This window comes from Porites lutea, chromosome 3 (genome assembly GCF_958299795.1).
Source record: "Porites lutea chromosome 3, jaPorLute2.1, whole genome shotgun sequence".
NCBI lineage: Eukaryota > Metazoa > Cnidaria > Anthozoa > Scleractinia > Poritidae > Porites > Porites lutea.
The window spans coordinates 33,175,881-33,198,380 of record NC_133203.1 but is presented as its reverse complement, the minus strand read 5'-3'; the positions used below and the strand labels follow the sequence as shown (position 1 = coordinate 33,198,380).

Genomic DNA, 22,500 nt, shown 5'->3' with positions numbered 1-22,500 from the left:
TTTTTCGAAGAAGAAATTTTATTAACAACAATGCTAACTATTAAAATCCTATTTACAATTAATTCGCTTAAAAAAAAAAGAAAAAACTATTCATTCAAAAACACTATTTACAATTCCTGTCGAATTAAAAAGCACTTAATTTAGCTAAAAAAAAGTTAATGTAACGAAGAAAAATTTTTTCGAATTAAAAACATTTCATTTCAATAATAAAAAAAAACTGTCAACCTCTAAAATTCAAAAGTTTCTTTCAACTGCTAAAAACAAAAAAATAGTAATAATAATAATGAAATTGCTGAACTCTTAAGGAAATTAATGGCTATTTTTTTAAGTGATAAACGTGACATTTCATGGAAACTTTAGACAAGATTTTTGGGATTAACTTTGAACCTGTTTTTTAGGAGAAAAAGGTTTAAGCAGGACTTCTGGGAAGGCTCTTCACTATAAAGGATCAGGGTTCCATCGAGTTATCAAGGATTTTATGATTCAAGGAGGAGACTTTACTAAAGGTACTTTTATTTTTATATCAAGATGGTAAATGAAAAGGCGCACTTAAGCTAAAGGCTCAGATGGCCGGAGCTTTTCCTGGTTTCCTCAGCATGAAGCATGCCTAGGAGTATTGCTACCCCCCTCCCCCTCACCCTGGACATAATCGCTGGGTTACCCTCCAGCAGTATGTCACCAGTGCCCATTTATACACCTGGGTGAAGAGAGGCCAAGTGGAGTAAAGTTCCTTGTCTAAGGAAACAATGCAATGGGTGACGTTAAACCACAGACCTCCAGATCCAGAGTTTGAGGTGTTAACCGCTCAACCACACATATCAAGATGGCTCAAATGGACTTTTCAGAGTTAGAGCCTTAACTATTGTCATTAGCAAAGATACTGGAAAACAATCTCCTTTAATAGCTGTATTATTACCAGGAATTTGTTATGACTGATGTTATTTTGACACAAGAGTTTTCATCACAATGTGTAAGTGGCTTGTAAGTGTGCCTAAGTGTAGTTTTTGCAAAAGAAGTTGCAGATTGTTGCAATAAAATCTTTTTCGATGTATAAACGGTAGGTTCTGTATCTTTACTTACATTAATAAGATCTTTTTGTGAGAGTTGCGAGGGCTACGTTTTGTAACAAGAACAGCAGTGTTTCACAGAGTTTTCAAAAGCTGCTGACTATTAACACCTGATGCAAGGTGCTCGTTACTTTTCATGTTCATATCAGGTATTTTTTTTATCTGTTACACATGTACTACATCAGTCTTCTAGGTAACACTAAGCAAAACTTTTAGTTGGTTTCTCACTGGATGTGTGTCAATAATTTTTTGCCAAAAATTGCCTCTTCAATGATTCTCGTAATACGCGATTCTAGTAGCGTGATGATAATTGCGTAGAGTGTGACAAGATTCTCATTGCGCAGGAAACAAGACATGACTGGTAACTTACTTTGAGTGGTACTGTATGTCATGTGCTGTACAAATCATTCTTTGCAAACCTTTGATCAATTAGAGAATGCATTTAAAACTCGATATGTAATAAAATAAATTATGATTTTTCTATTATTTTTGTGTATCACAGGAAATGGGACTGGAGGAGAGTCAATTTATGGTGGCACGTTTAATGGTATGTAGCTTCACAATATTAATCTCAACAACAAGACCTGCAGTTAGAATCACATTTATAGTTGCAAAAATTGAAGAAGTGCAATATTATTAGTGAGGATTGAGTATAGTAAACCTTTAATATCTGAATTAACTTTGTGTTATAGTCAAACAGGAATTTTATCAGTAGTTTGTCATTCCTCGTTGTAAACATAAATTGCATTGACTACATTGAAACCCTGATATAACAAAGACCCAAGGGACTGGCAAAATATGTTAATGTCTCTGCTCCTTTATGGTGCATGTTAAATGTGAAGTAATTTAATTATAAAACAAATAATGACAAGTTGGCGTTAAATGGGGGAGTACTGCCTTGCGCAAGGTTAGTCTGTGCGACTTCCGGCGATGGCGTGACCAAACGACCTCACTTATCTCCCCAGCACTACGAGCTGAATGCAATACAGCACGTGCTGGATTGGACTAGAGTATTGGTTTGCAGGAGATATTAAACGGCAATGCAGCCAACAAGCTTGGGGGAAGTCGTGGTGCAAACTTAACTGCACTTCCGAGGAGTGTCCCTAGTTTATTTGATGGCATAGCACAAAACAAACCCAAACCTCGATCGTCTCCAAAGAGAGGGAAAGAGGGAAACATTTTACAAGAATAGTATACTGAGCGCTTAAACCTTGCTGAACAACCAAAGTGAACTCTCAACAGTTGTTCTTGGCTTTTACAGCTAGATGAATGTCTGCTGGCATAGCCAGTAGGAAAGGCTGTACTACAAGACAGTTCAGCGTTGCATGTGCAAACTCTTAGCCAAAAATAGTGCTTTGAAAATACTGGCCAATGCTGTGGCTTGTACTAGCCTGCTGAAGACAACGAGGCCGTAAAGTTCTACGCTAGAATACAATGCATCTTAGAGCTTGCTGACCTTGACACAAGAATAGTATACTGGGCGCTGAAACCTTACTGAACAACCCAAGTGAACACTGAACAGTTGTTCTTGGCTTTTATAGCTAGACGAACGTCTGCTGGCATAGCCAGTAGGAAAGGCTGTACTACAAGACAGCTCAGCATTGCATGTGCAAACTTGTAGCCAAAAATAGTGCTTTGAACATACTGGCCAATTTGCTGTGGCTTGTACTAGGCTGCCTAAGAATACAAGGCTGTAAAGTTCTACGCTAGAAGACAATGCATCTTAGAGCTTGCTGACCTTGACAACTTGTATACACAATTGCTTTATTGAAAAAGAACTGCTATGAAAGGGTTGCTGATAACTAGGATCATGTTCCATAAACTACATTTTACTGGCGTGACAGTAAAATTGCTTTTTGTTGTAACAAGGTTTTGTTATATTGAGGTTATTTTCCATATATTTTACTATTACTATACTGGGGTTAAAAGAAAATCGTTCATTATATTGAGGAGTTTGTTATATCAAGGTTCTACTGTTCTGCAATGACTCTTATCTCAGGGCTGTGGCTAAAATTTGAAGTGGCTGGGTAAATGCAGTTAGTAGAAGGGGAATTGTACTGAGCTGTGTAGGAATTAGTTCTTTGGTTCTGTTTTCTTTTTGTTTCCTATAAGAGAAGCTAGGGCCCATGCTCATAGTACCCAGGTAAAATCCCCAGCCCCCCCCCCCCCCCCTGGTTCATAGTGATGTCCAGCCCTGTATCTTCCAGTGAACTTACACCTTATGCAAATCTGTGTCTCACAATTTATCATCTTTTACACAAGACGTTCTCAGGTTTTGATTGGTTTATATTAATCTGTCAGCTAATAATTCATCTTGCTCATGATGTGGAGAATGAAACAATGTTATGCAATATTGGATTATGTAATAACATTACAGATCTCAGCATTTAATGACACTCTTATTGATCTTCATTTAACTATAACAGTAAAAAGGGCTTAATTTGGTTGAAACTTATGAGAAGTACAAACCTGTAATTGTGATAACTGCAGTGATTTACTCGTCATATTAAGTTTTTCATTTGTTTGTTTTCCCTATAACAGATGAAGGATTCCATCTTAAGCACAAGACAGCAATGTTGTTGTCCATGGCTAACAGAGGTCCAAACACTAACGGTTCTCAGTTTTTTATGTAAGTATTTGATCTTTTAAGGATAGAAAGCACCCTATAAATTTGAAACCAAGTATAAAATTCAACTGCTCCTGATCACTCAAAGATTGGATACATGTAGTGCTATCCACTGTATAAATTAATTATCGCTATGGAGTGGTTAGAGTGTCATGAAATCCAATTGCCTTGCTTTTCTAATTTACCTGATGAATAGCATTACCCACCTTCTGAGCAACTGGGCACTGTTAACTTAATTACACTGGCAAAAATGGTTCAGTTCTTTTTGAATTTCCTGCTGTTGTCTAATTTTCCCCGCCTTTAATTCTCAACTCCTTCCTTTTCTCAAGGCCCCAGGTTCAAGTTTAAAAGGGGTTTTATGTACTTCAATGTATCAACTTGATAATATTAATCTCTATCCAGTCGTTGATCCAGTTGTTTTCCCTAATTAATGTTTATCCACTGGATATTAATTTATCTGCTAAATAGCACCTGATCCAAGGAGTGAACAACTTGGGCCAGATTTCAGGTCTTCCAACTGGCCTCTCTGTGATACATAACAATATTGTAGTGTGAATAAAGACAAAGTTTTAATGTTTTAAGTTTTTACAGTGTGTTTATTTTGCTTTTCACAGAACAACTCAGCCTGCCCCACATCTTGATGGGTAAGTTTTCTTTTAACTTGATTCAGCTGTTCTTACTGATAGAAAGGAAATTTCTGTTAGCATTATGACCTTATTGGTACAGACAAGACAGTGTTTCACATGGTTTCATTTTTTCAATTTCAGTACCCAAATATAAAAAAGGGCATCAAATTTTGCGATATTATTTTTCAAACATCTGAATTTCTAAAAGATATGAAGATAAACTGTAACGAACAAAATGCGTATTAACAATATTCCACAACAGATTAAAAATTACCAGTAAAACCAGTTAATAATTTATTGTCGATACACCTAGGCTCTACAGTAGAAACAGTTGTTGTTATTAAATCTTAATCATTTTTATATGATTTGAATTTTCTATGGGTATTAAATTAAAATTTTGCATGTTTTCTTTTCGTAAGGATATTTATTGGCGAAAACAAATTCATGAAATAAAAAAAATGCTAAGTTAAGTAATGAAATTGTACATGACTTGTATACATTATGCATTTTTGTTTATTGCAGTGCCACTCAAAAGCAAGTCACAGATCAATGATTACCCACACCTCAACAATGTTGCTCTTGCTTATATTGTGGTATATTTATTTTATTTGTAGGATTCATGTGATATTTGGCCAAGTATTGCAAGGTCAGGAAATAGTATCAGAGATAGAGATTCAAAGAGTTGATGACAAGAGTAGGCCCCTAGTGGATGTAAAGATTATCAACTGTGGTGAACTTATTCCAAAAGCAAAGGCTAAAGGTACAGGATATGTTTCCACTGACTAAATTTATGTACAGGGCTCAGTGCTCTAGCAGCAGTGCTGCCTGCTGACCCCTGGCACCATACTTTAGCTCTTAGGTGATGTCTTACTGTTATTTGTTAACTTTCAACTGCAGAGAAGAAAGCTGAAAAGAAAAGAAGGAAATCAAAGCGACATTGTGACAGCAGCTCCTCAGATACTGACTCTTCATCCAGTTCTGGATCAGAATCAGACAGTGATCAGTCATCAACTGATGAGCGGGAGAAAAAGAAACGCATAAAAAAGAAAAGAAGAAAAAAGATGAGTGAATCTGTAAAATGCAAGGACAAAAAGAAAGCAAAGAAGAAAAAGAAAGAGATAAAAGACAGGTAAGTGGCTGTAACTACACCACAAATACATCAATACACAAACATTTAACGAGTACATACAAAAAATGCAAATCTGATAAAAATGAATACTATGAATAAAATAATTAATGGCTTAATAAAAAAATGCATAGACGTATAATTTCAAAAATTAACATTGTTCGCAAAAAGTACAGCATTCAATAATTCATTCATTACACTCAAATGACAACATGTACTTGTAGATAGATTTGGTTGAGTAGCAAAAAGGACTGATAGAGCCACTGTGCCGAGTGCAGAGCATAACCATGGCAACCAACATGTTGAATTCCAAAGAAGTTGACCCTTTTTTTACCCCATGACTAGTCCAAGAGTTGCTATTTCTATTCTCCCCTGTCTTTCCCAGTGATCAAAGATGGCAGCCATGGCAATGCAGACAAGCAGTTTTTGCCCACCTTAAAAATTTGCCTGCATTGCTGGCTTCCCTGAGAGTACTTACACATACCTCGCACTAACCCAGGGTTATCTTAACCCAGCTTTGAACAAACCTGGCCAAGTAAGTGATAAGCAAAGGAGTCTGTGGCTACATTTGAGGTCCCATATTACATAATAATGTTGCTTTTATGCCACCTTCCCTGTTGGTGAAATATTGACACTAATATCAGCAATTAATTTGAATTCCAGTCCAGGAGATGTTAAACCAAAGAGTCCTGAACCTTTTAGTTCAGTGACTGTGGATGAGATCCCAGATGTTCCCAATAATTCTTTTCTATTGAGAAGAAGCCGCACCCCCTCCCCTGTCAGGGAAAAGAGGCTTCAGCAGGCAAAAAATAGGTATGTTTCCTCTGAGGTACACCTGACCTTAATCATTTCTACGAGAGCTGGGCTCATTCCCTTTTCGGTGCATAATTATTATCATGAATTAGGAATTTTTGAGCATGTAAGTCTATACTAAATTTGCAATGATAAATTTTGCCCAAGGCAAAGCTCTTTCTTTGTTCAAAGCTCTGAGGTATATACTAATAAAATTAATTGTGACATATAAAAGTACTTTGGAATGGCAAGACGACTAGATTTCATCCACGGACTCAAAACTAAGAACTGCATTTCATCCAACGTGCCTGATTACACCAAGGAAATGGTACCATGTGAAAGTACTACTGATGGAAGAGGTTTCATTTGAATGGTCACACCATAGGATTTCATCCACAGACTCAGAAATTAAAACTACATAGTACCATGTGATAGCACTGCTAAACTGATTCTGATGGCAAATGGTTCAGAAAACGTTGTTCAGATGTTGAGAGATAGATGGCAGTAGTATCTTCAAGTTGTATATATTATTAATTTTTCTTGTTTGTATGACCACAGGAAAAGTAAGTCTCCTCCAGGGTATAAAGCTGCGCCTCAAAGTAATTCACAGGAAAGGACCAGAGTATGTACACCTGCTGAAATGATATTGTTTGGGAGATCAGTAGACCTTATTTCATTGTATCCACCATCTTCGCGTGCGTTTCGGGACTGATAAATCACGTGACATTGCATCTATCCCATCAAACCTTGAACGCCTACAAAGATGGTGATTGAGGTCTATACGTTCAACAGAAAATATCCATAATTATTAATAAAACAATTACATCCGAGTCTCTTGGTTCTTAAAATGGAGCTCGGATTCTACGGGTAACTATTTTTCTTTCTTTTAACACAATTGTAAAACTTTTTACCCTCTATCATCTATCTCTGTTTGTCTTTCGTATCGGCAGGTTTCCAGGTCGGGAAGGATTCTACGAGGACGAGGAAATATGGTGAGGAAATTCCCAGGGTAATAGTTAAAACTTCCTTACGAGAAAAACAATACACCATGAGAAAAGGAAATCACTAAGTAATGAATCATTTAGAATCGGTCAGGAGACAAGACAAAGCAAAACACATCTCTGAAAACCCACTACAGTGTACCCCCCCCCCCTTCTCCCTTCCCCCCCTCTGAGCAAAGAGCCTGGCCGGAGGCTACTCCATTGGTTTGAAACAGAACTTAATCACGTGATTTTTATTTTTCAGCGGTATCGCACACCCCCGCCTTCTTCTCCAGATGAAACCCGGAACATTTCGGGCCGTTTTTCCCCACCTTTGGTTGCTCGGTCAAGGTCTCCTATGCGTCGTGCACGATCATCATTTAGACAGTCAAGGTCTTCTCGAGAACGCTCTAGATCTCCCCGTCGACGCTCGAATTCTCCTCGAAGACCCCCGATGTCTTCTGGAACACGCTCGAAGTCTCCACAAAAACAATCAAATTCCTCACAGAGACGCTCGCTGTCACCTCAAAGACCCCCGATGTATTCTCGACGACGGTCGACGTCCCCACGAAGACACTCAAATTCCCCACAGAGATGCTCGCCGTCTCCACGGAGACACTCGGGGTCTCCGCGACAACGCTCGAGGTCTCCACGAAGACATTCGAAATCCCCACAATCACACTTACTTCAGAGAACAGATAGCAAACAGCATATGAAAGACCGTGAATCAGCGGAAAGAAAAATGAAACAGAGCTACTCAGTAAGAGATGGTGGAAGCAGTGATAAATTTGCAACAGTTGAAACAAGAGGTGAAAGGAACTCAAATGATGAAAAAGCTAACGAATGTTCACCTATAACTGAAGAGCGCTTTCCAGAAAGGCGACGGGAAGAAGAGGAAAAGAGCTTTTCTAATGAAGGCTATGTAAGGTCAAAGTTTGCTTCAATCAATGAAACTGGCAGACACAGGAGAGGAGAAAAAACTAGCAGTAACAGCGACAGCGAGGAATTTGAACAAGCAAGTCGAGACATTTTGTACGGATTGGAAAAACAGAGCCATCTTGCGCGTAAAGACGACACCAGGGACATACGGAAACCAAGTTCATACCCGAACGGTGACGAGCAGACATGGAGAAGCTTAGCTCGTGATTATGAGTTTGAAGAAGGTCACGGAACTTTGGAGGCACAAAGTTATGCACCCATTCCATTAAGCAAAGAACGTGAAAATAACCGAGAACGTCTACAATCTCGCGGTAAAAATAACGATGAACAGATTCCTCCAAACGAAGAAAGCGCAGGCAGTGAACAAGAGGACAAACGAGCTTTCCTTCAGGGTGAAGGAAGGTTTAAACATCAGGGTATCTCAGAACGTAAAACTGGCCGTCGACAGCGCAGTAGGAGTTTTGATAGACGCAGAAGCAGCTCTCAGGAGAGTGACCGGAACCGGAAGTCACGTCATCACCATCGTCGTCATCATCATCGTCATCATCATCATCGACACCATCATAAAAGAGACGCGAGGCAATCGGAAAGAAACATTGTCGTGACCGAGAAAGATCAGGACATTTCAAGTGACTGACTTGATTGCGTGTAAACTTCTCAAACATCGGTGATATCGTGAACGTAAACAGCACTTCAATTTTCAATGTACAATATTGTGTACGTTTCTCTGTAGAAACAGTCGAAAACGACACTAAAACGTGAAAAAGGAAGTTACGTCTTGAGACAAATAAGAAACGAACTCACATCCGTTCAAACTTTTTCCAACTTTTCTGAAACTTTAATTCAAACTCCTGTCTAAAGAGAGAAGAACAGGCATTTATTCATGACTTATCCTTTAACGACATATTTATTGTCTTTCACACTTGCATCAATTTTCCCTTTTGGTGTCTACTTATGGTAAACTGCCGCTGATACATCTTGGTAAGGGGTTTTAGGAGGGTTTATAAACGGAGGGGCTTATATCCGAGGTAGCTTATCACAGGAATGGAAAACGCTTCGAAGCAATCTACAGAAGTGCTAGTCAAAATAATTTTGCATTTACTGGTTTTTAACTAAGCGTCAAAAGGTCATAATAAATCGAATTCATTTCAATACATTTGGAGGGTGGGGATTATAATCGGATGTATTTTTTTGTCTACGGGTTGATGGGTCTATAGCTGGTGGGGGTGGGGGGTGGGGAGCTTTATAAGCGGCAGGTTGCAGTATATCCAGGATCGAACCCTAATGTGATGCACTTTCCTTATGATAGCCATCACAAAGTGTCCTAACGAACAGAACATCATCAAAATGCATGTAATTCGAACAAATATGAAGTAGTGTAAAAATGAAAAAGAACCCAGTCAAGTATGAAGTATTTTAAAATAATGTGCGTTTAATCTTGGATATGCTAACTAACTCTTAGAGCCAGTTTTGTGTTGTTACGCCTCAGGGGGCTCAGGCTTCTTTGAAGTCCTTTAATACACATGCACAGGCTCTTGATATGTGTTATTGACCAAGCGTGAGATCAAGAAGGCTGGATATTGATCAAGTTCTTGTTTGCGCATTCACGGATCAAAAAAGACGATAATAACAACGCAAGAAAGAACGAGGAGGCCAATATCCAGCCATCTTGACCGAACAAGCTGGGTCAATAAAGGATTTATTTCATAGCCAAAAAGATATCGTTTTCTTGCTGGACCAAGGCGGAAAATCTCGAAAGGCAAGATGGGCACATCTTTCAGGCTTGGTCGAGTGGCCAATCAGTACACAGTCAGGTTTCGCGTCATATTGCCGGCTGGCGGATTGAGCCATGCTTATAATCCTTTTAGCCTGGGTGCGCTGTTGCTGCGGCTGCATCATTTGCCTGTTTTTGTCAAAGCAATTCAGATTTTTATTTGCGTGATCAACGTTTCAACACGGAATATAAACGCTGTCGGAAAGCATCGAAAGTCTGTCATGTTTTAACGCCTCGGGGGAATTCAATTAACCTGTTATTAACTGTCCCAGAATCTTTAAAGGAATGGTAAGCAAGCAATATTCCGAAACCGCGTTATTTTAATTGTGACCTAAATCATAGAAATCTTTTGACCCATGAAAGGGTGTCGTCCGTGTCTGTTTATATCAACATGCTATAAAGCCAGAAAATATAACATCATTGTTTTCTAGCTTCTCGGCTAAAATATTTCGTAACTGCGCTAGCCCCCAAAATTCCTGCGCTTTCTGGTGAAAAAAAAAAACAACCCGGTTTAACTCTGGGAAACTGGCTCCAGTTGTTTATCCACCGGAGAAATCGTTATCCAAAGGACATAAAGTATTAGAGACACCAACTGCACTATCCGTTTGATACTGAGATTTATCCAGTGCATAGCGTTAGTCACCTTTTGAACGACTGGGGCCTGGAGTTTAAACACAAAGGCGGCAAATTTGTGTTCCAGGAAAATATACACGTTTTAATGCCAACAGTCTTTGTTGCAAAAATGCTAAAAGGAAGAAGCCAAGAAAAAGGGACCGAAGAGAGGAATGCAAGATGGAGGAGGCGGGAGCGGTCTGGACCCCTTGTTTCACCCAAAAATAGAGTGTAATTAAATATGCAGGAAAATTAAGTTTAAGGAAACACGTCAAATGTCAACAGTATGTTTGATGGTGTAAATGCAGGGAGAAGGGGTTACTCACGATAAGATTTACATACTTTTATATACCATTTTCACTGAAAAGGTACCTCTTTCGTATACAGTTCCATTGAACATACTACCCGGCCTTTAAATGTCTACCTGATAAGAATGAATCGCTATAACGTTAATTTAATAAATGAAAATGTTTGTACCCTTTTAGGCCTTTTATTTACCTCAACAGTGATTCCCCTGTCTTTGATAAACCTTAATTAAAGCCTCAAAAATCCGGGTACCCCTTTTCAGGCAGAACCTCCGGGTATAAGCTATTGTAGGAAGCCCCTAATCCCCCCTCCCCGGGTGTAAAGCGTCGTTGAAAGCCGGCGGTTCTCCTAAATTAAATTTGACTTCATAAACTAGTCTCACGCGTGCTACTAATTCTAAAGCTAAATGTGGGACAATTTTCTTGCTTTGCTTGATAAAGACCTGAATGAAGAAGAAAACAGTACTGCACAAGTTTAAATTTGATTTCAAGTTGATTGTCTACTGTGAAGTGACTGTACGTTGTTCTGCACGGGTGGTCGTCCTGATGCTCGAATATTTTAGGAACGTTTTGTTGCAATACAATAAAAACCCGCAACTAAGAACCTGCATTTTTCCAAGTTAGCCTAAACAAAGTTCTTACAGAAATGGTAATTAGCACAAATTTAGGCTATTTAGGTTCTTATCTTCTAAAGAAAAAATAGATTACAGCTAAGAGTATTTAGTGGTATTCAGCTTATTCTCTAATAAAATCTGCATAGGTATTCAGCTCGGATTCCCTAATAAAATCTGCATACCATTATATTCAGCTGTACATTGCAGTTGGACGGATAATTCTTCAAAGAGGATCTTGATTGCTGGCCTATCTCATTTGCTCAATAATCTTACTGCGTTTCTTCTTATACATTTTAGAAAATAAGAACCTGTTTCAAATTTTAGGTATAACAGGTTCTTGTAAAGAAGGGACCTAACTGGTAAATTTTAGCCTTAGCTTAAAAGGTTCTTAAAAACAAGGTTCCTAAGCCGCAAATTTCTACTGTATCTCACTACCCTTTTCTGTGAAATTTTCACATCATAAAACTAAATTCCTAGCAGCATTTTTTACCACTACGATGGAGACCGAAACAGGAACAGCTGAAAACTAATAAATGGGTTTGTTTTAGGAGCGGATATTATTTCCACGGTTGGCCGATAATTTTTTAGTAATTTTAAGACTAAATAATGACTTGATTGATCGAGGTCAGTGACTATACAATTCCTTTGCAATGATTTAATCACGTCCCCGTCGATATGATCAAGTTTTTATTTTTCGTACATTTATATCAAGTTTTTTTTTTACCCAAAACAAGCAAACAAGTGTTTCACTGTAGGACACACGACCGCAGAATTCACTAGAAACTCAAAAGTTTTCGACAGAGAAATTATGATTACATTAGTAATTCACTTGAGGTACAATCATTAAAGTGTAGCGAGGATTGTTAACTGCTATCTCACTTGGGGATTAAAATCAACATTTATTAATATAACTGGCGCTAGATATCGAAGAAGCCATCAAGGAGAATGAAAATTAAGGATATGATGATCTGTGCCTGTTAAGTCTTCCGCTTTTTATCAACTCAGTGTGCTTACATATTAAGAGTCTCTTAAATTAATTGTTTGTTTCTTCCATTCTGAATAAATGTTATCTTTGTCATTAGTGAGTCAGCGAAAACACAATGGCCAACGCGGAATAAAAACAAAATTCCAAGAATATTTTTGTCTGGAAACTCCATAAAAGAAAATAGTGCCGGGACAGCTAACAGTCAGTAAAGTTCAGCTCAGTCCTTCGTCACCATTAAAACGCGCAGTCTATTCGCTATTAGTCCAGCAGCCGGGTAAATCCTTCGATACAGAACAGGTAAGGACGAGAACTTTATCTAAAAGACTTTTTTTTATATAAATATGTATATCTCGTAGTTTATGATCTGACTAGTCTTAGCAAACTTTAAAGAGTTACTACTGACTGAATTTATTCATATTGGATTGAAGTTTACTTTCCAACTTGAGTAATGGATAATGTTGGGGGAAGTTCTCTTAGCTATATCAATCATTAATAGTCTGATATCACTTAACTTGTAAAATAGGTAGCAGACACTTCTTCACAGTATTACACTCTAATTTCATTACTTTCTTTTGTTTAGTCGTAAACTATTGAGCACTAATTGTTACGAGATACTGCTCTACGGGTTACATAAAATCACTTGATCAAACTATCTCGATAAGCTTCGATAACTATCAGCAACCACAATTAAGTTTCTTTTTTCCGATAATCTCTCTTACGTGCCCGAAGTCTGATAACATTGATTTAACCAGGCTTTAAGCTGGGTCTTCAAGCCACCCTCCTTTTACTGAAGCACAAAGTTCCGAAGCAAAAGCGAAATTTATGCCTTTCGGGAGCGACTACACAGGAAATAGGGCCATGTATGAAGTCATTAGGCTGTGGATACAATTGAAAACGATGAAGGGAGTTATTTTTGGTGGCCGTCAGCGGGCTTTTGTTGTTGCTCGTTTTACTCGGCAGTGAAGGACTTGTTTGTTGTTTGCATACTGCGAAGAAACAAATGAGCCAAACGAACCGCTCTATCATGATGCCTGATGAAGTGTGCAAGTGGCCCTGCATTTTATCAGTGAATTCAAGTTATGCCAAATTTCGAATTCGCAAGCATAGAAGTAAAGCTAAGAAAGATGACAGATTTTTACATGATTACAAGGAATAAAGCGTTTAACAGTTCCCTGACTCCAGAGGTCCGTTCTCAAAATACCCAAGATGAAATAAACCGAGCTTACGGTTTGATAAGGCTGCCGAAACGTTATTTTTTCCTCCTCGGCGCTTCGCGCCTCCTTGGCACGGCTTCGCCCCTAACGATAAGTATCGATAAGAAAAAAATATCCTCTGGAACCCAGGGTAGTTTAACAGTAGTTCTTTCAAGTTAACGAAAACAGTATCGAAACTCAGTTGAGAACCAATGTGGGCTCAAAATAACCGATAAAAAATTTCTGAGTCAAAGCTTATCGATTTATTCATTGAAAGCACCGAGTTGTATATTATCTTAAAGTGTACTCACGGTAAAACTGACTGGAAAGGAAAGGTCTCAGTGAAAGAGTTGAGGGTGGTCTTAACGTAACGGTAATTAAGGAGCAATAGCGACCGGATATCGAAATGATTCTAATTTAGCAGGCAATTGAAATTCGTTCCTTACATCGCTCGCCTTTCAGTTTGGAGAGAGACTAAGTTTTTTTGAAACAGAATAATGTTGAAATGCTAAGACTGAAAACGACTATGATCCTTGTTCTTAACGTCCTTATTTAGTTTTTAATTATTATTATATAATCAAGAAAATGATAAATATAGCCATTAGAGCAACATATTACATCTTTTGTTGTAGAAATAGGAACTGGGATAGCCCAGACTGAATGCAATTTTGATTTCTTTTTTTTTTTAATAATCCAATCTCAAGCAGCATCATTGCCTATACGTAGCGAGATTTACAATTGTACATTCAAAAACACAAATAAAGTTTCCATTAATAACGAGCCTCGCTCACGAGGAGTGAAGGAGCAAAGCTTGAGTATGAAAAGGATCTTCAGTATAATAGTTAGTTTTATACCAACTCATGCCATTTAAACTCAGCAAGTTAGGAGTATAAACCACAAACCGAACATTAACAGGCACAGTCATGTAGTTTAATAAACTTTGTCGATATTATGTCACTGAGTCGCTTCATATTTGTATGATAATTCTGAAACTGTCCCCTAGAACGCACCAACAGGTGCATATAATGTTACGTAAAATCAGTGAATAGCTCATTCACGTAATTTCCAAATTAGAACTCGGGAAAAAAATATCTTAATTTTCTTTAACATTGTCAAGAAATAAACAACAAATAAACGAATAAGCCCTGAACTTGAAATATTAGTCAAGATATAAGTATGAAGCGTTCGTTGTTGTAGGAGACCGTACTTTTTCTAATGATTAAATTGATCTCACGCTTCGGCGTCTTTCTGAAACTAAACGTGGGACAAAAAGTTTTTTCTAGCTTTGCTTTATAAACATTTGAGAGCAGAATAAAAAAGTACTGCACAGGCTGAAATGTGATTTCAAGTTTTTTCCTCAAAACACACCAGATTGATTTTTAGTTTAGATACCAGTGAACAATTAGCTGTCGTTAAAGAACACAGTTTATCAACAAGCCGTGAACGGTTTACTGACAACTTAACCTCGCATGCATTTCTTTATCTACAGTCAGCGGTTGGACTGAACGGTTAAGGAGATACCAGTGCAGACTAAAAGTTTCATTGACGGGAGTACTCAGCATGTCTTCGTTAATAACAGCTGTATTTAAAGCCACTATCGGCCTGTTAGTGAATAAAGGAAGAGATAAACTGGCAGAAAGGTTGAATGAGGGTGATGTTACAGATCAGAAATTCCGTGGCCTGATTGTCCGTGAAATCGATGAAATAAAATCGAAGTTGGATGGTTTAGCAAGAAAGGATTTGTTAGCGAGTATCAGCCTTTTTAAGGAAGGAATCGAGTTGTTGTATGAAGTGTTTGAAAGTGCCAGACCCAGTAGCGAGCATCGCGCGGTAAAAGCAGCTGCAACAGCTTGTGTTGAGCCATTCGATATTGCTAAAGAAATGAGGAAATTACAGCTTACTGCCTTGGATGAGTCCGCCACGAGGAAGCTTAGCAGAGCAATGGAGACATTTGGTGAAGCTCGATTGGAAGCAGTAAAAGCTTTTAGTAATGAAGCTTTGGAATTACCTGATCGCCTGTTAGCTATGCAATATCGACTGATGGCTACGATACTGAGGGCAATTGACAATCCTACCGACGCATTAGGGGCTTGTAGAGTCTGCCTTCACGACTTACACCAAGTGCCAGCTGTTAAAGAATATTTCAAAGTTGAGTTGGAGGAAGGATTGAGCTTGAGGGCTCCATTTAAAAAAAAAGAAAGGAGGCAAATAGTTTTTTCTGTCTGTCACGCTAATCGTGTGATCTTTGATGTAATGAACATGCTCGGTAGTGGAAAAATGTGGACGTTGCCTGATGTTGAAACTGGGAAAGAGAAAGTGGATCCACTCCGTCACGAAAGAGTTCTTAAAGCACTGACAAAACAAGGTAACGAGCACTGCTGTTTGCTATGGTCATTTGGTCAGGAGGGTGAACAGAAGCACAAGCTGAAGTGGCCGCTTGGTATCGCTACAAACCATAGAGGACAATTCCTGATAGCAGACAATGGGGATAAAACCGTGAAGGTGTTTGATAGCAACGGAAAGTTTGATTTTAGGTTTAATCCTCAAACTGATGACGCCGATACAAAGTTATTTATTTTAGATGTCGCCACTGCAGGCGAGGACGACATGATTTATCTGCTGGTCGGACTGTGGAAGCCTGGGGCTGAGAAATGGGAGAAGGAAGTGCAGGTTTTTAACAAGACTGGTGACCAGCAAAAGTTTCCTGTGAGAGGGGACTGGGGCAACAGACTAACAGTGTGCAGCGGCGGCAAACAACGCGGCAAAATTCTGCTGTTGACCAGGAGTTGACAGGTAGTAACGATGTTGATGTTTACCAGGAGCCGGGTGGCGAGTTTGTTTGTAGCTTTGGTGGAGGAGTGTTCAAGGATGCATCAGATTTCACTGCTACTTGTGATGGTCACGTCATGATAGTGGACCAAGAAGATGACAGTTTGTACATATTTGATGTGGAGGGACACCAGCTTGGCAAATTTAATATCAAACATGAGAGAGATGTCTATTATCGCATTGCATGTCACCTGGCAAGTGCAGACCATGTTGTCCTTGCTGGTTATGAACGAGAGACACGCCGCCTGACGCTTGCTATATACACTGTTAATGGCGAATTTGTTCGCAGAATTCAGCTGGATGAAAAAGTACCACTTTATGGTGTAAATGGAATAACAGTGACCGTGCAGAGTCAAATTGCTGTGGCTTTACAGGATATTACATACGAAGATACTCCCCAAGGAAAGGTAATTGTTGTTTAAAACTAAAAAATTCGAAGACACAAGTCAACAGTTCTTATTTTACTTTCATGAATAAATGTCATCAAGGCAGATGTTTAAATTTAATGCTGCAGTTGATTGGAATCACTGGACATGACTGGATTAAGCCACATACACTGGCTTAAGTTCACTGATGTTTGTAGTAAATCTTGTGTTATCGCTCTATAAACTAAGAAACCAAAACAGGTAGAATGAATGAGATACATGTACAGTAAACACTCGCTAATAAGAACCTAACTTAAATTTTTTTTGAGGTCTGGCAAAAAAGGCTCATTTATTTTGGGGTACGTTACAGAGTAATTAAGGCTAAGTACAACTGTAGGTTCTTAATTAGGTTTTTAATTTCTGTGAAGGAGATGAACGTAACAGGGTGTCCCAAAAGTTTGTTCCTCTAATTTCATGCTCAGTATTAACTATTGATCAAAACTTTATTTTTACATGAAATTCCTAAAAGATGTTTATTGCTCTATCAAGTACATGATTGTATTCAGAAGTTCAGTAAGCTGCAGGTGCCCTTTTTTTTCTTATCACATTCTGTAGCCATTGCACATGGCATAGAGTGGGATAAGTCATCATAGCGTCTAGAGCCCCATATGAGCCACTTTTAGCTTTTTCATCACCTGGTACACAGGAGCCACTTTGACCCCCAAACAATATCATTTTTTTAGATTAGGCAGCCAAAAAAATATTTTAATCATTCATGTAAACAAAATATAATCATCCCGGCCTCTCTCTGCAGTAAGGTTTTTTTACTTCTTTGCCAAGGAGACTAGCTGAACGTTGCTTGGTGGACTGAGCAAGGTTTTTTTTTGCCATCTCACAGGCCTCCAACCGTCTCTTTCCAGGAAACTGCCCCAGACTTAGCTTGCTAACTGTTTTGAGAGCCGCCTTGTTGAGTTTCCTTTTCTTTTTGCCCAGCCTATTTTAGAACTATTTTAGCTGCTTTATTCAGGACTTTATGTTCTCCAGCAGGTTCTTAAACCACAGTTTCTTATTAGTGAGTGGGTGTTTACTGTAAGTACAGTTAGTGTAACATTCTTTTGTTTCTTTAACAATTGGTGGTATAATAATATTTTTGTTTGTGCAGATGGAAAATAATACAATCCAGATTCAGTTGGTTTACAAAAACATCCTCATCATTTACCAGCTTCTCTATAACTCTTTTTGTTAAAGATTCAAGTTTTAAAGTTTGAAATGCTCTACATTGTAACTCAATCGCATGCCACATCAAAATACACCTTTGAAATCTTCTCCAGGAAAAATATTTTATGATGCTCTCTAATTAAAATATTAAGCTTGACTCCGGCTTTTAATGTTAGTATACAGCTATAGGTGAAACTCTGCGGCAATCACCTTAAAGATGGAGATCTCTAAGTGTTTCTTATGGGGAGATAGGCATATAAAGCGTTGTTTCCATATGATCATCCCGATCACCCCAGTCGTTTAAAAAAGTTTTGAGATGATCCAGACAACTGGGACGATAGGTGGTTTCCATGAGATCGTACGGGTGCCTCAACGACAAGAGACACGGGGTGTCATCAGCGATGTCTCTGGGTCAGACAATAGAATTTTTGTGTGGGTTTCACAAACAAGCCAAACATACATGTAATGATGGATTTTAAATGGTGAGCAAATCTCGAGCTATGCTATCTTCTTTTTCTCTCTATTTTGTGGTGTCAACAAACTAGAAGTCAGTTCCACAAAGATATTGTATCACGTATAGAACTTGATGAAACAGACTTTCTCTTTAATTCAAGTAGCACCCATATGTGATGTGAACATTTTTAATTATTTTTTACTTCAGCAGCATCCAGGCCGAATATATTCTCAATTAATGGAATGATAGTGATGATTTCTGGGATAGCCTTTGATCGTCCTGATAGTCTCAGTCATCTGAGAGCATTTCCAGATCACTTCAAAATTTACACGATGCTCCCAATCGTCCGCATAGAACTCAACTCTATTCACGCGATCGATAGAGGTCATCTCAGTCATCCAGGTCATTTGCGATCGTCCGGGTAGGGTTTTCATATGATTGTCCCGATCATCTGAACATTATTTGAGGCATCTGGGACAATCACAGCACAGCCAAAATGTGTCAATGACAGTGTTATCATGGACAGACATAATCAGGGAAAATCTATAATATTTAAAATAGTTATATATATGATTACAAAATGAAATGTGATTTTTCTTGGCCAGAGGAAAATCAGGAAAAGTTTGCAAGTGGTCAGGAAAAGGCGTAGGTGTTGTGAAGGTCTGTGAAAAGTCAGCCTCAAAGTTTATTTTCTGGTAAAAAGTTTTCAGAAAACGCAGTGAAAATCATTTTAAAAAGTCAAAAACGAAGAGTAGAGTAATATTGATTTTTTTGGGGGGGAAATTTTTTTATAAGTTTCTGCTGCTGAATTAATAAACTCTATATGAACAACAAGCAAACAAAACCTCAGGAAAAAAAAGTTGTTTACGGAGCAAAACAAAGCAAATAAGGTGTTGACTGAGATCTAGAGTTTATACTTCAAGTTGTTTTTTGCATATTAACTTGAAAAGAAGCTATGACATCATTGCCTATAACAAAATGCTGTAAAATTAATATTAATGGCCTTGTGCCTAAATCTTAATCAGCTAACAAGGTCATTATTTAACCACTGCTAGGATTTTGTTGCATGATAAATATGTGGAAAAAATGAAAAATATTATAAATGTAAACATGCCTATTAGTCTGTTATTCAATAAAGTTATAAGCAATAGATGTTTATTATTAATTGGATAAACCTAGCCTGGTCATGTCCAGTGAAGCCAACCAACTGTATACATGTAGAAAAATGCAAAACTTTGCCTTTGATGACATTCATCACGAAAAAATCTGCACTGTTCACTTACTGTTGTGTCTTCGAGTTTATTAGTTTTAATCAACAATTTATAATGAAAGGGTGTGTGGAAAAAAAATTTGTAACTTTTTTTTAGATTTTTACAAAAATGCAGGCCGGTATTTTTAGGTTTTCATGCCTGTGATTTGACAGTCTGCAATTTTTATTAACATTTATTATATCGACACGAGTGTTTTACTGGAAAATATACCACTTGTAAAATTCATAAAAACTACATCCGGGACCCGAGTGGTTTATTTTCCATAATCTCACACGTGAGTTTATCGATGACGTAAAGTCGGTAATTTCCCTCTATTATTTTATCAATGTCTTTTTGTCTATATAATAAAAAGAACATTACACGGCGGCTTGAAGATATGAATTTTATTTTCTCGTGGCAAAAACAATATTTTACGAACGAGCGCATTATCTTCGCGCCACCGTGTAATATCCTCTATATAACACTAAAGAATCTATGCAATTTGTTTTGGGACACGAATTTTCAATATCGAGATTAACATAATCAAGAAGCCAAATAAGAAGGTCTAAATTCCTTGTTGAGCAAGACAACAAGAAAATGGCAGGGTGATTTTCTTGAATAGCTCGATGTTAGTTTATACAAGTGCCAAACATTCCAATTACTTTTTAGGGGCAGTGTCATCAAGGTTTTGTGCTACGTACTTCAAAATCCAACAAATGCATTATTTTGTATCATTAAGAAAATCCACCGATTCACTATTTTCACATAGACCATAATGCACCTTGTTTGCCCCCAAAATTTTGCATAAACATTCTTTTCAATATTCAATATTTCTCTTGAGATATATGACTGTAATATCCAGGAGAAACTGAAAACAAAATGCAAAATTTTCGGGGTAAACAAGGTGCATAAATTATGGTCTATGTGAAAATGGTGAATATAGTAACCTTAATGGCCTCTCTAGGCATCATTAAAAAGAGACTTTACGCCATAAGAAAACTTAAGTGCATGGACAAATGCTTAAAAAAGTTGGGCCGATCCGTTTTCAAGTTTGCTGGAGTTACATCAATTGGAAAATCTTTTCAAAACCATTAAAAAGATATTGTTATTATTATAGTTCACTTGCGCTTTTCAGAATGATTCGATGTCTTTCTCATCATTCAAATGTCATTTTGTGTAACTCTATATAGGGTTCTAAACAGGCCTTATAGCAAAGTATGTGATTTCTCTGCCGGAGTATACGTGTATTTTGCACAAAACAGTCAGAGTTGGTGATTAAAACAGAGCCTTACTGATAAAATGAGGTTTAAAAAAATGTCTGGGCCCCCAAAATAGATATTAAATGATCTTTTCAGCCTAGCCTGGAAGGCTTTTTGATGCTCTTAACAACAAACAATGTTTTCTAGATATGGCCAGTAAGGATGGTAAAATAATTGAAAAATGACTTAGAATGCACAAGTTCTGTTAAACACCACCTAAACTTTGTTTTAATAACCAGCCTTTAGTTTCAATTTCTAGATTCACAATTACCTAAAAATTTTAGAGTCTACATTGTGCCCAAAGCAAAGTGGCCTTTAAGGGAACAGGTCGTAAGTTGGTTTTTGTGTCCAGATTATGCAAACTTTGGACCACAAATTATGAGTTAAAGTTGCCTTTGTGTGTTTAACAGAAAGCTACATGTACATAAATGGAGTTAACATTTCTTATCTCTTAATAAGTGTTAGCTTTTTGTGGGTTTCTATATAAACGGAAAGCTTTGTAAATATGCCATGTTATTAATACTGCCCAAGCGTAAGTAGGTCAAGATGGCTGGAAATTAGGGGTTTCAATGTTTTAATGAAACAATACAAAGTTTGTGATCAACAAGTTCTTTAACCTACATAGACTTAAGCTGGTGGTTGCATTTGGGGTGTTTGAGAGACATCTCTCACTTTACCAACTACAAACAAAAACAACACCCTGCACAAAGCAAACAAACCGCTAGCTGCAGTGGGCTACAAGTTCTTGGAAACTCAGTGTTTTGTTGTAAGTTTTCCTTGGTTTTAATATGAAAGTTCTTTTTCTCTCTTAAATAAAATGAACCAAGGATGAAAATGAATTTCTACATAGGCATACCAATAATTTAAGACAGAATCCACCAGGAAATTGAGTAATTTTAATTTTCAGTGGACAAAAACAAAAAAAAAAGAATAATTTAAAGAATTTTGCATTCTTTGTTTTACATTTTTCAAGGGCTGAAGATGTAATAAATCATCTGTAGTAACACCAAAGAAAATTTCTCATGGAAGTCCGAGAATTATGAATGTCAAATTTTACGAGAATTGTGATTACACATTTAAAATTCTGAAAAATTTGGCATTCATTTTCTTGGGCTCCCATTTTTTTTGTTGTCACTACAGATGATTTATTACATCTTTAGCCCTTGAAAAATGTAAGAAAGAATGCAACATGCTTTAAATTATTAAGGTACAAGATTTTTGTCCTCTGAAAATCAAAATTCCTCAATATCCTGGTGGATTCAAAATTTTTTTTCAACATTTACATTGTATCTTTATCATGACTGAACTGTAGCATTGTAATAGCATTGGTATTTTGTTAATTCCTATGTTTTTTTGCAAAATAAAATTAAATGTGTTACTGGTTCACTTTTTTAGAAAATACATAGTTTTTTGTTTTGAACTGAACACATGGGGGAGGGGTGAGGCAGTGGTCAGAGCACTCGACTCCCATCAATTTGGCCTGGTT

General features: G+C 37.6%; 2 protein-coding genes across 5 annotated transcripts in view; both read left to right on the top strand.

Annotated features, from left to right (window-relative positions):
- LOC140930961 (uncharacterized) overlaps positions 1-9,362 on the top strand; it is a 99,170-nt gene extending 89,808 nt beyond the window's left edge. For 2 of the 4 annotated variants that reach the window (XM_073380701.1, XM_073380703.1), the window contains exons 3-12: positions 399-506; positions 1,570-1,614; positions 3,609-3,696; positions 4,308-4,337; positions 4,934-5,079; positions 5,217-5,448; positions 6,109-6,258; positions 6,796-6,859; positions 7,188-7,229; positions 7,483-9,362. In XM_073380701.1, coding sequence (XP_073236802.1) covers positions 399-506; positions 1,570-1,614; positions 3,609-3,696; positions 4,308-4,337; positions 4,934-5,079; positions 5,217-5,448; positions 6,109-6,258; positions 6,796-6,859; positions 7,188-7,229; positions 7,483-8,793 — 2,216 coding nt within the window. In that variant the 3' untranslated portion in view covers positions 8,794-9,362. Of the gene's footprint in view, positions 1-398; positions 507-1,567; positions 1,615-3,608; positions 3,697-4,307; positions 4,338-4,933; positions 5,080-5,216; positions 5,449-6,108; positions 6,259-6,795; positions 6,860-7,187; positions 7,230-7,482 lie in introns of those variants that run through there. The other 2 variants (XM_073380702.1, XM_073380704.1) reach the window with 2 other exon arrangements.
- Positions 9,363-9,529: 167 nt separating this feature from the next.
- LOC140932183 (uncharacterized) lies at positions 9,530-22,413 on the top strand. Its single transcript, XM_073381825.1, has 3 exons — positions 9,530-12,743; positions 15,129-16,345; positions 16,459-22,413. The coding sequence occupies exons 2-3, from the start codon at positions 15,200-15,202 to the stop codon at positions 16,888-16,890; spliced, it is 1,578 nt and encodes a 525-aa protein (XP_073237926.1). The 5' UTR covers positions 9,530-12,743; positions 15,129-15,199; the 3' UTR covers positions 16,891-22,413.
- Positions 22,414-22,500: the final 87 nt, after the last annotated feature.

Excerpts from the sequence above, each read along its gene's own strand:
- LOC140932183 (XM_073381825.1), top strand. The coding sequence starts at position 15,200 with ATGTCTTCGTTAATAACAGCTGTATTTAAAGCCACTATCGGCCTGTTA. Across the intron at positions 16,346-16,458 it reads GTGACCAGCAAAAGTTTCCT|GAGCCGGGTGGCGAGTTTGT; the intron begins GTGAGAGGGGAC and ends GATGTTTACCAG.